Genomic DNA, 13996 nt, shown 5'->3' on the forward strand with positions numbered 1-13996 from the left:
GTGTGTGTGTGTGTGTACCCTTGTCTCTCTCTCCTCTCTCTAGTTCTCTCTTACATACACAGGGGGACAGACAGACAGAGACAGAAAGAGAACGAGGCATAACAGCCACTTTCTACATAAAACATATTCTACACTCGAACATATAGGAGTTGATGAGTGTGCAGAGAAAGTTGAAAGAATTTGCCTTCTCTAAACCCAGAACTGAGGTTAATGGTAACTGTACACACCATAAGCCAATTCCATTTCCAGATTGGCTTCAGGACACAACACACACCTAGGAAAATCACCGTGGAACTCACCAAGCCTGGATTCTATTTCTAGTGTTGTCATTGACCTTCTGGGTGACCTTGCAGAAGGTACTCAACATCCAAGAGACTCAGACAAGGGAAGGGGAAGTGAAGGAGGAGGAGCTGGGAGGAGGGGAAAGAACCTCCTAATAGATGATCTGGAGAAAAAAAAAATTGCTAAGGTGAAAGATTCAGAGATCTGATGAAACATTAAAAATCTGATTTACTGAAATCAATGATCTCCAATCATTACAGCATTAGAGGAAGTCAAAGTTTTTCTCTTCAGTCTACTAGACAGAATTTACGGGGATCTCTTGCAGGCTCTGCTCTGTGTAAATGATTATTTTTCAAATTCAGCTTCTAATCACTCCAGCAGAATCCCAGGGCCACATCAGAAGGCCACGCTGGCTGATAAGAACCCCTTCCTCAAGTACCTCTGAGTATTTTGAGAAATGTCCCTGCCCTTCTGAATGATAGGGATTCCAGCTGCTCAATTGTCTGGCAAGGACCTCTCATGCCGGCCTTGAGCTCTATGCAAAATGTGTGAGCAAATGTGTGAGCAGAGTCTTCTGGAAAAGCTGGGACATCGCCCTCCCTGGCAGTATTCTAAAAGAGGGGACATCGCCCTCCCTGGCAGTATTCTAAAAGAGAGGATATCGCCCTCCCTGGCAGTATTCTAAAGTGCTTGTGTTTATTTGTAAGATCTGTTGGGGAGGTAGTGCTAAGAACCAAATTGAGACTTAATGAAACGCATGCTAAGTGTAAAGTCATCTAAAATTTTAGGGCATATGAAAAATGGCGAATATGGAAAATCTTCAAAGAGGGAACATGGAAAAAAAAAACAACTAATTTTGTGACCATTGCAGGTAGATGAGTTTTAGTCAGAAAAGTGGAATTTTCAAAAATTAAGGAGAAAAACAACAACAACAACAACAACAACAAGGTTTTCAAACCGATTGAATAATCAAATAGATCCTTTGGAGGTAAAGTAGCAGGAGAAATGGGCTAAATATGTTCAGAAAGCAAGGGTGTGCCAGGCTGTGTGCATACACACTCACAGAACTGGCCTTTAGAAACTTTTCTGTATAATGTTAGAATGGCAATCTGATAAGATATTTATTACAAAGAATGCAAAAGAAATTACAACTTTCCAAAGCCACCTTGTTTTTCTCTTCCGTAGACTGTGTTGGAAACTGTTTTCCAGCCAAGTTTTACTCCCACCTATTCCACCTTCGCTAATAGGACAAGGTCCTTGAAAATGAAGTCATGCTTTACCATTGTTCCATACTGTCTGGTGAAAAATAGGCAAATTAAAATCTCAGCTAGAACCAAGGCAACATGAAATCTACTCTTAGGGTCACAGACTACCACCACCCCCAGTCCTGTCCCAGATATCAACTGTCTCCTCACAGGTCAGAATGGGAACTGGGGTGATGTTCCAACACGGCTCCTCTAGTAAGAGAGCCCAGACAGTAATCAACCAATCCCATTAACACACCATAAAACAAAGCACGTGGTAGAGATTTGGTGACCCTATGCAGTACCGTTAACTGGATAAAGAAGTCAAACAGAACAGGATTGGATAAACGTTAACGGACTTTTCCCTTAGAGAAGCGACACTGCCATTAAATTTAAGTCAAGATGACGATTCAAGCTCAGAGCAAAATGCTTTAATTAAATTTGCTTAAAGCAAAAGAAAGGCGTGAAGGAAAATAGAGAAAAAGAAAGAGCACACATTAACATTACAGTATAGCCACCCCAGTGCCAAGTAAGGTGGACTTAGCGAGTAGTAATTGACTGGCTGAAAAAATAAACTAAAAACTACAAATTAAAACCAATTTTTAAAAAAGGGGGGTGGAGTTCTTTTTTAAAAAATATTTTTTGGGTTGTTCAATCTGTTCTGTTTCAAGTAAGTTAAAACATGACCTTTGGCTTAATGGAATCCGCTAATAGTTAACAGTTAACTGTTAAAAGGTTGAACAGAGAAACACTACACTGTCTTGTGTCACTAGACCCACTCAGAAAGGATATTTTTGCAGTAATGTGACTCCCTGCCTTCGTTCCTCACTACACAACTGTGGCTCTGTAAGTTTGGAGCATCTAGTTGTACTGGCAAGAGAAGCTTACTGTAGTTACACTGCACAGTACAGATACAGTCTTACCAAATGAAATGTCCCAAGTAAGACATGAAAGTAACCTTCAAAAAAAAAAAAAATCCTACCATTTTCATACATAGGCTTCACTAGATTAATAATTAATAAAAATCCCTTTCCTGGGAGAATGTAATGGGAGAACTTTTCTTGAGCAAACAGAAACTCCATAGGAAATGGGCCGACACACATGAAGATAATCAGTTAAGTTCTTACACAGTTCTCCCAACTGTGAAGAGGTGGGTGCGTTATAAGTTACAAACAAAGAAGCTACCCCTTCACAAATGTAGAATATAATAGCTAGCAGATTTCCTGCTGAACGAAAGGCAGAGATGCCTGAAGTTACAGAAGAAAAGAATAAAAGGGAGAAGTTCACTGTATTGCACTAAGTCACATGGGACGGTAACTGAGACCAGCAGCTTTCACACAGAGGTATTTTTACCACAGAGATGTTCTGGCAGCATTTGCCCCGACTTTGAGTACAATAATACGTCTTTTTAAGTACCTTCAGCCTCAATGTATTCCACTCTTTTCTCACAGTTAGGTAAGCTTCAAAGTTGTTAGTATATACACAGTAACAGAAAAACAAAGGCAGGAAAAAAAATCGCAAGGTTGGAAGAAGCAAAATAAGCCACCACCTACCCTCTTCTGTAGAACTATAGGTGTTATTGCAGGCAGGGTGACTCTTCTCGCACTCAAACTCATGCTTGTCCTTCTAGAAGGATCCCTCTTAGAGATCACAGACGAAATGAAAGGAGCCCTTGATGGCTACTCCTCGGGAATCTCAAGTCTCAGTGCAAAGAAACTCTGGGGAAGCAATAAATGTCACCCTGCTTCTGTGATCCCAGGCTACCCAAAGCCAATTAAGGATGGCCGTGGACAGGACAGGGCTGCAGCCAATCACGGCTCCCAGAACCCCGCCTTTGTCCTTGGAGACTCATTCGGATACTTTTGTTTATGATATTTAAAGAACCAGATTAACAGGCATCTAGTTCCCTTCATTTTTTTTTTCCAAAACAGTGCAATTCAATGCCATCTTTGTTGACTAAGCAGCTGTTTCCGCTAAAGCATTTCAACGCAAGGCAGAAGAGAAACTCATTACATTATTTACATAGATTACATTAGTTATATACATTAAAGTATATCAGTATGTAAGTGAACCAAATTTATTTATGCTACTTACAAAATTCATAAATGCTTCAACTGTTGTAACATCAGGGGTGAGACACACAGAGAGAGACCCTCACTTAAAACTGGCAAAGCATTTTAATTTATGCCATAAGTTTCAATGCTAAATTTAACATAAGCAATATATATCATGTCCCAAGCAGCTAAAATGTTTCTACCATGAAACTTCCAGCCATTCTCAAGGTCATATCCTGTTGAATATTACATATTAACCACAAAGCTGGCAATCAATTTAAATAATGTTAAACAGAAAAAGAATTCATGATATCTGCTCTGATCTTCACACATTTGAGGAAAGCAGAGGTTTGCATAATTTAGCATACTTCACCATATTAAAACACTTGGAAAAAAAATACCAGCTGCTGCTCAAAGCTATCTTAAATGTTTAATAGCTTTAACAATTTAAAAAAAAAAAACTGTCATTTTTATTCTGGTATTTAGGGATTAGAGGAAGTTGGCTAGTAAAACACAAAACAAACACTAATCCTTAACAAGGAAGTTTCCAATAAAGAATGAAAGAAACACTCAAAAATATCCAAAAAAAGCCAACCTGCATATAAAAACTAATCTGAGTTGTCACAATGGTAAACTCAGTCTGAGTCTCACACTGACAAAGCCTGCTGCCCCCTAGTGCTTCTCACCAGTGACCCACAGACCAGGCACTGCCCCCAGTGTGAAGGCAGGATCTTCTGCAGAGCATGGCAGGATAGCCACATCAGCAGGGCTGGTGGGAGCAGGGATGGCTATGCAGACACACACCTTCCATGTCACCATGCCAACTGCACCCACAGGGGCAGTGCCTCACTGCCTCACCTGAGTTTGATTTCTTCACAAGCTGAGCTCATATTCCTCCAAAGGACTCCTTACTCCAAATTCCAAAGCCCAGTGTGTCCTCAGTTCAGTGTCTAGGAGAAGGGGGGTCTGAAGCCCCATAGGAGGAACATCAATATGAACTAACCAGTATCCCCAGAGTTCCTTGGAACTATACCACCAATCAAAGAAAACACATGGTGGGACTCATGGCTCTAGCTGCATATGTAGCAGAGGATGGTCTAGTCGGTCATCAATGGGAGGAGAGGCCCTTGATCCTGTGAAGGCTCTATGCCCCAGTATAGGAGAATGCCAGGGTCAGGAATGGGAATGGGTTGGTTGGGGAGCACGGGGGGGGGGGTAATAGGGGATTTTCCGGAGGGGAAACTAGGAAAGGGGAATAACATTTGAAATGTAAATAAAGAAAATATCTAATAAAAAATGAAAAAGAAAAGAGTGCTTACGGTAGGTGATCTCAGACAGTTCTAATTTGGGATTATCAGTTTTACACTTATCTAGTTAGGTTTATCATGCTAAAAGTTACCAGCATATATTCACTATGCAAGATAATGGTTTCACAGTAATATTTACATTCAGTCATATTGTGTACATTTCCCACACTCACCCCCAAGAGACTTGTCTGTCTCCGACTCTTTCACAAGAGACTCTTCTTTCTCCCGAATCCCCCACTTCTAATTTCATGACTTTAGTTATCGTGCATATGTATGATTGCGTACATGCAACAGCACGTGAGTAGTGGTGGGAAAACAGCTTGTAGAAGTCAATTGTCTTCTGCAGCAAACAGAGTGGGGCCCAGGAATTGAACTCAGAACCTCAGGCCTGCCAGGAAGACATTACCCCCACGTTACACCTTCATGTTTTATGTGTGTGTGTGTGTGTGTGTGTGTGTGAGAGAGAGAGAGAGAGAGACAGACAGACAGACAGACAGACAGACAGACAGACAGAGACAGACAGAGACAGACAGAGAGAGATCGGGGGTCTTTTTTAAAGAAAACTACTAATAAAATTACTACAGAGATGGAGACTACCATCTGTGAAATAAAAGGTTCTTGTATAATCTTAAGCTAATATTGACAAAGCCTTCAGCATATACATAACATGAAGAATATTAACCATTTTATACCTCGCTATCACCTCAGTTTCAATGTAGAATAGTATAAAGGATTAGTTTTCATCTTAAATATCTTATTGGTGTTTCATCAAAAGGGAAATGATTTATTTCACTATATCACTTAAGAAAATAATGTATTGTGTGTTCGCATTGTTAGACATTAGGTATGTTATTAAATAATTAGGAATATTAGTAAATGATAAATGTTAAATAATAAATATTTAATTAGGTGTATTATTAAATAATTAGGTGTATTATTAAATAATAAATTAAATAAGACACTGTATGTCCACATTATTAGATACTAGGCATATTATTAAATATTAGGTATATTATTACATAATAAATACCTAAATATTAAATTAGGTATAATATTAAATAATATATTTCACTGACTCAGTGATATAAAGACATTAGCTTTTAAGTTAAAGCATTGTACTCTCTAGTTTGCAAGACTAACAGGGATTAAATGTCAAGTACCAGAGAAGCACCAAGGGAGAAGAAACTGCATAGTAGGACAAAGCAGACTGAGAAGGAAGCCACATTTGCCTTCAGAAGTTAAGAGAAAAGAGCACAAGGCTTGAGAATGGATGTGCATCTATGAGAATGCCTCAAGCTCACTGGCAGGTTTGAAGCCTGGATACCTTCAAACTAGCATTGCTTCGTATCACACCCTTGAGCCTGCTAAACCATACTGTGGCTCCTTTCTGTCAAGACAGGCTCTAGGTCTTGACTTTACCCATGTCCAACATATCAACCCTGTATGGATTTTAAAAATCATTTGACAGAGAACTAATTGCTCAAGTGTGAGTGACAGACCCTATCTTTGGAACACGTGGAAATTACAGTTTCTAAGTTTTCAGAGAAAAAAAAATAAAAGACATTTTTGCAACTCCCTGATGCTGGTAGGGTGACTATCTCTGAAAAATTAAACATAACACTTTTGCTAGCCAAAACACTAAAAGAAACACAGATGGCATGCACACCGAAGGCAGGTGATGTCCCTTTTCAGTAATCTCCTTCAGGTGACCATGGTGACTGTGTTCCATCTGGTTTTTTAGTTATTTTAGATACAGGTTAAATTTTACCTTTGGCATACTCTTTTAATCAATATGAATTTCCAGTGATATTTGTCGTTCACTGCCCTGTCACCTGAACTTTAAAGTCTTCACAGGCTTTCGGTTAGGACCCATGACTGATGCTTTCAGAAATGTATTGAAAATCAACGAATCCAGGTTTGTGTTTACACTCAAAAGAGACCATGATTAAGTGTTGAGGAAACCCTTATTCAGTTCTTCTTAGAGACAGAGTGGCCACTTATCTTATCAATTGCAATTTTGACTTGCAAAGATTTTCCTAATATAACAGGGTCAATGGGCATCATGCAATAGCCCCTTATATTTTTTTTAATTAATATTTCAGCAGAGCACGAGTAACTTTTTTTTCCACCCAAAATATATCAGATTAGGGTTGTAGCACAGCTGTAGAGTACTTGTTTAGCATGGATAACACTTTAGGTTTTATCCCCCTGCCCCTGTACTTTCAAAAAAAAAAAATGTGTATATTGGTGTTTCAACTGAAAAATAACAAAACAACTATTACCATGGTTTTTAATATTAATAGTCACTGTGTTTCGGGTAGTGTGCTACTTTTAATATTTAAGTGTCTCTCCTACAAAGTAGCCTTGGTTATTCATTGGGAAAATAAAGCTGGGAAATTAGCAAGATAGGAAACTGTGTCAGAGATGAGTACACAGTTACACCAGTTTATGAGTTCTGCAAGCCGGTGTGCCAATAAACCAGTGCAGAACCCCACCTGGACCTCTCCACGAGACCCAGACTGTCCCTGTGCATGTCCATTCCCATTCTGAACTACATCCCTCAATACAGATCGGCAAAAAGAATCCTCTTCACACAATAAATGCGTCTGATGGACTAAGTCGTTCCTTTCATTAACTTACTTAGGAAATATATTTACTATGACCCTTACTATATATAAAGAAAGGTCTATATTACTTTCCATGGAAAGCTTAAAGTTGATCAAATCCTAATCATTATTTGCCAATGGAACTGACAAGTTAGCAAGTAGTCACAATAGTTTAAGGGACACGTGGACAGAGCAGGATGCTTGTGGAGCCTCTGTTGACTAGAAGTAGATCCACGCACATTTTCTCCCTCTATACACTCAACAGCAGCCATCGTTCCCAGAACTACACATAGTCTGCACCCTGCTTCTATCCAGGAGGCTCATTATGTCGCCAACCCTCACAAATCTTTCATAGCCTGAGCAAAGCCACACACTTTCCAAAAATTTCCTTTTTCGTACATCCACCAAGGGTCTCTCCTTTCATATAGCACAAGTTGTCTCAGAGCCAAGTGGTAGTGGTGTATGAGAGAAAACAGCCATGTGTCAAATCCTCATGAGTTTGTTGGGCATTATAGATATTTTATTTTATTCTAACAAGTCTGTAAAGTAGGTATGCTTTAATCCCATTTCACAGATTCAAGTCTTGTCTGGCCTCTCTATACTTGTCTTTAGCTCACACTAGTTCATTAAAAGTTCAGCCCATATCGCCTATGTATGTGTGCTTCAATTCATGTTGAATACAGCTACATGAAAACAGGAATGTGTCTACCTTCTAAGTATTCCAGTCTACAAACTGTCTATACACAAGGTGACAGGTGTAAGGGTGGAAAATACTTTTTCTTTACCAAATCCTACTTGCTCCTCTTAGCCAAATAAGATCTTAGCCTTACTTACCCAAAACAGATTTCTCTGTCACTTCATCTATTTTTATACACTGTGCTACTATGCTAGCCACCTGAAGGAAATGATTCCGTATCCAGATGCATTGTCGCTCTCAAAGACCCAGGTCAAAGTTCACTCCACCAGAAAGTCGTCCTTCCATCTAAGTCATAGAGGTTATTGCTTTGTACATTTTTATATCTACTTCTTGTGTTTTGGCCTGTGCTTAACACTGCATTAGTTATATAGCTTATAAATTCTTTCATAATCTGTAGAGCGTTCTGCCTAAGGAAACTATAATGCTTACTGGTGAGGGTCAGACTACCCAGCAGAGCACTCTTGTGCACTGTGGAAGTTATCTTCATGTAGAGCCGATGGGGAAAGAATTGTCACTCTAGGCACAAAGTCACTCCTCCCTTCTTATCTTAACTAATGGCTAATTCTGAATAAAAACACACCTGATTACATGGCTTTGGATATTTTATTGTTTTTCTTTGTTCGTTTTATAGCTCGGACTATCTTGGCACACACTATGTAGACCAGGCTAGCTTCTAACTCACAGAACTATTCCAAATTCTGCCTCCTGAGAGCTGAGATTTCTTTGATTTGTGAGTCTTCGGGTGGCCACAGGTGCGAATGATAAATCTGCACAGTGTCCCGAAAACCCAAGTTTCAGAATAAGATTGTTCCAGCAGTCGGCGTGCATCATCTCTGGCTTGGTAAGAAAAGCCAGAACCTCTGGTTCTATCCACATCCAATCTTTGAAAGTACACTACTACTCAGGCCCATGATATGATGTATCATCACACATGGTGAGCCCAGTGTTAACCATAATGCTTTTCTCTCCTCACTCCAAGAGTGATTTCTTTCTTTGAGAATGCCTAGAACAGCTCACCAGTTTAACCACTCATGGGAATTTCTTCTTAAAAGAAATTACGGAGTGACTCACCGACCCTCGGAACAACAGGAATCACAGTGTGTACCTCATCCAATTATCTGAAAATGCCTCCACCTGTTCTACTGAATATTGATCCATTATCCCTTCCTATCAAAGAGGTATATTATCTCAAGATGGGTAAGTTGGGGGTGAGGGGGGGCAACCACTTAAACAATGTATTTAGTTCTGTAACTGGCTGTAAATAAAGTACAGCAACCTTAAAACCGTGAAATATTAGATAAGTCCCCCAAATGGCAAAGGATTCAAGAATGAATGTAACTCCTCATGAAAAAATTACACAGCTGTTCAAGAAAAGCTTGACAAAAATAAGTAAGTCAGTGAGAAGGGCCTTGCTACATCCTGAAGAGCACGGTTCTCGTCTGTAGCATGAGGATATCAATATGGTATAGAGTGTATTTTAGTGTGGAAGATTATCTATATTTTTTATCCAAGAATGCTATATAGAAAGATTAATGACATAAAATATCTAACAGAAAAATGAAAATTGCCAGATTAGAAAAAGGAAAACTTTCAGAGAAACCAGGAAAGTAGAGGCAGCAGAAAGTGGCACTCTCACAGATACAAGGTCATCAGTAATATTTCTTCTGTACATGAGCTTGTGTCCTAAGTTGTGATCCATAGAGTGTGGATCAGAAAGACATAAATATCTTGGCTACACATCTTGAACTTTCATTTTCCTGAAGGCTTTTCTTGAGAAAAGTAGACTGAGTGTACAAAGCAAGAACTCGCCTTTCTTCCCATCCCCTCAAAACTGAAAATGATCTGAGGGTGAATGGAATAAAGAAGAGGCAAGAGAGCAGACAGAATAACATCCTTGCTGAGCAAGAAGACATCTCACCCTTGTATCCCAGGGTGGGATTTAAAAATGATGCTTTATGGAGAAATGAAACTAAAAGAATCTCTAAACCTAGAAGATACTTAAGTTAAGAAAAAAAAAAAAAACAGAATTAGAGTGAACGCTTTCACATGAAAAGTAACAGGAAAGATTCAGAGAGGAGAAGGATTTGAGGAAGCAGGGGTTGTGGAAGGGAGCAGAGAGCTGAAAGGAAGAGGTCCTCAACCCTCTCCTGGCCTCAGGATAAAGATCCTGGACACAATCTTCACAAACAGTCCCAGTGCCTGAAGTAAGGACATAATGTAACAGGGATGCAGCAGAGGCAACCCAGAGCCTCCAACAAAACTGTGCCTTAAAGATGACTTAGTAAGTGCCAGCACGCTGGAGAAATACTAGCAAGGAACATGGAATTTACACAAGCAGAACATGGACATTTAATTTCAGTGCATTACGTTACCCACGGAAATCACAATTACAGGCAAAGAGGTGACAGAAATAAAAAAGTAGCCAAAGTGAGAAGAAAAATTACCTAGTTGTTTATTTTTGAAAAACTTCCAAATGTAAGGACTGGGCTGACAAGATGGCTCAGTGAGTACGTGCGCTTGCCAACAAGACTGGCACCAAGTTGGACCACAGGATCCACCGGGCAGAGAGAGAGAGAATAGACTATAAGCTGTTCACTGACTTCTACATTCACACCATGGCGCATGCCCCACCTCCAAACTCAAAAGACTTAAAAGACAAATCTTCACAAAAGAAAATAAGAATAATGGGGAAAGGCTAAACATAAAAGTTAAACATAAGAACATTTTCCTAATATGATCTTAGCATAAACTTTGAGCATGTGATCAGGTAGGCTCCTGGGGTAACCCCCAAAAACAATTAAGGGAGTTGCTACTGCTTTGGGTCACACAACAAAACCATATGAAAGGAAAACCCTACAGCTGAAGAAATCATATAGAGGACAATGGAGAGAAATCACGCTGTGACTAAGAAGTGTCTTGTCTGCTGGCTATCTGTCAGAGCACCAGAAGGAGTTGTCCGAGCTGCTGGCTGAGAATTGGCATCAACCATCTTACTCAGCTGTGGACTCTGGGCACAACATTGCTGACTAGCCAGGCAAGAGGTGCTCACTACAGCAACAGTGGCAAATGTGCTAAGGATGCAACCAATCCCTTTCACTTAAGTTCACCACCCAGCTTAATAAGAGGGAACTCATGTGTAGTGTTACAAGTTTAACCATCACACCAAGGCTGGAGAAGTCACTGGCTGTAGTGGGGTAGCTGCTGATTTGATAGATGACCCTGATATCCCTGTCAAATTGCCTTCTAAATCACTGAGTGCGCCTGAGCCTTGGTGTGCATCTTTTCACAGTGGTTAGCAGTTACTGTGAAGACTCAGAACTGGTCAAAGGTCTGAAAACAAACAAACAAACAAACAACTGTTGAATGCTCATGTATAAATGGGACATCTATGTCATGCCCTCCAATGTTCAGTAAATAGAGAAGGAGGAAAAAGAAGATTACAGAAAGAGGAAGGGGATAGAGGTGTGATGTGAAATACTATCTTCCATACATGACATGGCCATTCCTTGCCTTCCCAGATTTACAGCAACTACAATTACCTGCAAGATCTATAGAAGACAGAGACCTTCATTCTTCTGTCCAGAAGTGAGCAGAAGTGATTCATGGGTCCCACCCCTCACTGAGGAGGCATACGCAGCTAATTGTTTATGAGTTTAGGGATACAGCCATTGGTAAGGTGCCTAGGCTCCTATAAATGAACCCTCATCCATGTTGCTAGCAAGTCTAATGAAACTTATTTCACTACAAAACAAAGCAATAAATAAAAACAGAGAGAGAAAAATGAAAGTAGAGGGGGTTTGTTTGGAAAGAAGAGATCAGTGGGGGGGTGAATATAGGACAAGAGGAGAATAAGAAAGTAAAAATTATATATATATATATATATATATATATATATATATATATATATACACACACACACACACACACACACACACACACACACACACACATACTTACTAATAAAAAAATTAAGGAAAAAAACTCACAGTTTCCCAGAAAAACTTTACACTATAACACTTCCTCCAAAAGTTAAACTCTTTGGATAACCAGCAGGAACATTCTGATAGCTACTCAGGGGGATAGAGAAATCCATCCCTTGCATATTTTAGTGGATTCAGCTTGGTAACCTTGAAAGAGTCATTCTCATGACTTGAAGCAAAAGAAATAAGGAGGTTTATAAACAGAAAGACTCGTTCGTAATAAACGTAACCATGTTTAGAAGTTTACAAGCTGAAAGCCCTATTCTCCGGGGATCTTGAGTTTGCTAAAAGATAAAGTGCAGCAACCAAGACATGGGCAGAATACACATGAAAGAGCCAAGAGGTCTGGAATAAACAATGAAATTAGCTAAAGTCCTGAGGTTCAATCAAGTGTGTGAATGCATTGTTATAATAAAATGCCAATAGCATAGACCACGGCTATATGGAAATGGAAAAAATAAACTTTCTGGAAGAAAAAAAAAAAAAGGATTGAAGTTTAAAGAGGAAGGGCCTGGACTGCAGCACAGCTGAGTCCCTCGGAATACAAGGTCAGATAGGGGCAAAGTGCTAACTCACCAGGGAACTGCACATGATTTATTTCAAAATGCTAACAGAAGCTGGCAGAAAGAGGTGGTGTAAGGAAAAAAAAATATTAGCTTTAAGATTGATCTCTGGAGAAAGTGATGATTTTAAAGGTTACTTTAAAATGTCTCTCTAATTATCTTATAATTACTAATAAAACTATACACAAAGTTCAGAACCAATAGAAAGGCAATAATAATACCACGCTTCCATGTTGTTTCAGAAACATTACACAGCTAAAGTTGCCTACCCAAAGGAAACATATTTTCAGTTTAATCATAAATCACTTCTGCTTTATTCTGTGGGAAAGAGAAGCACTCTATGAACCAGTGATCCACAAAGTCAGAACACAAAAGCATAGGAAGACTTGTAGGGCAAGGAAGAGAGGAACAGAGGCAGGAGGATTAGGAAACAGGGGTGAATCTCAGGCTGTAGTGGACCCACGGTAAACAGCATCCAAGAGGAAAACAAGAAGACACTACAGTGAGGATTGGTGTAATCCACCGCAAAGGGAAGTGAAGACGAATATGTAGCACACATTTGTAAAGAAAATGAATGCAGGTAAAGGAGAATCATATTGCAACAATATATTATTAATAGATGCTTATCCAATCCTCTTAAAGTGTGAATCACCAGGGAGTTAACAACAGATATAAATACAAGCAGACATCAACAGGCTAACATAATAAACGAGACTGAATTGCTCTATTTTAAACTGCAAGGTAAATCTATATAATTTCTTTCTTTCTTTTCAAGAAACTGACTTGAGAAGAAAAAAAAAAAAAGTTCTCATATTGTATCCAGAATGAAACTCTGGTCATTTAACCATGGAAAGAATCCATCCATCCATAAAAGGAAAACTCACCTCTAAAAAATGAGCTACAAGATTAGCTCCTGGCATCTGAGAAGTCTGGCTCTAATCATAATTAAAATGCAATACATTATATCATGAATTATTTATTGACAAAACTGTTCTATGACTATAATTCAAAGTCGTAAACCATCTCCATGGGACAAGAATGAGAATAGCCATATACCAGTCAAATGCAGTGTACTCAGATGACAGAATGTCAGACAGCAATAAAGAGAATGAAGAATCAGTCCAACAAAAAAGGAATGCCAAAGTATAGTTTTAAAGCAAGAGGAACTAATTAATAGTTGTTTAGTATTATCCCATTTTCAGAAAATAAAATGAAGCAAAACAGATATGTTGAATGGATGCATAATGGATGCATAAATATAAA

At 39.1% G+C, this 13996-nt stretch overlaps 1 protein-coding gene across 2 annotated transcripts in view; it reads right to left on the reverse strand.

Moving 5' to 3' along the window:
* Grb14 (growth factor receptor bound protein 14) overlaps nt 1-13996 on the reverse strand; it is a 112681-nt gene that overhangs the window by 61227 nt on the left and 37458 nt on the right. The window contains exon 1 of one of the 2 annotated variants that reach the window (XM_021193167.2): nt 3080-3305. The exons of the other annotated variant lie outside the window; for it this stretch is intronic. Within the exon in view, the coding sequence (XP_021048826.1) occupies nt 3080-3142 (63 nt within the window). The 5' untranslated portion in view covers nt 3143-3305. Of the gene's footprint in view, nt 1-3079; nt 3306-13996 lie in introns of those variants that run through there. 2 annotated transcript variants of the gene reach the window in all.

This window comes from Mus pahari, chromosome 3, assembly GCF_900095145.1.
Source record: "Mus pahari chromosome 3, PAHARI_EIJ_v1.1, whole genome shotgun sequence".
Classification (NCBI taxonomy): domain Eukaryota; kingdom Metazoa; phylum Chordata; class Mammalia; order Rodentia; family Muridae; genus Mus; species Mus pahari.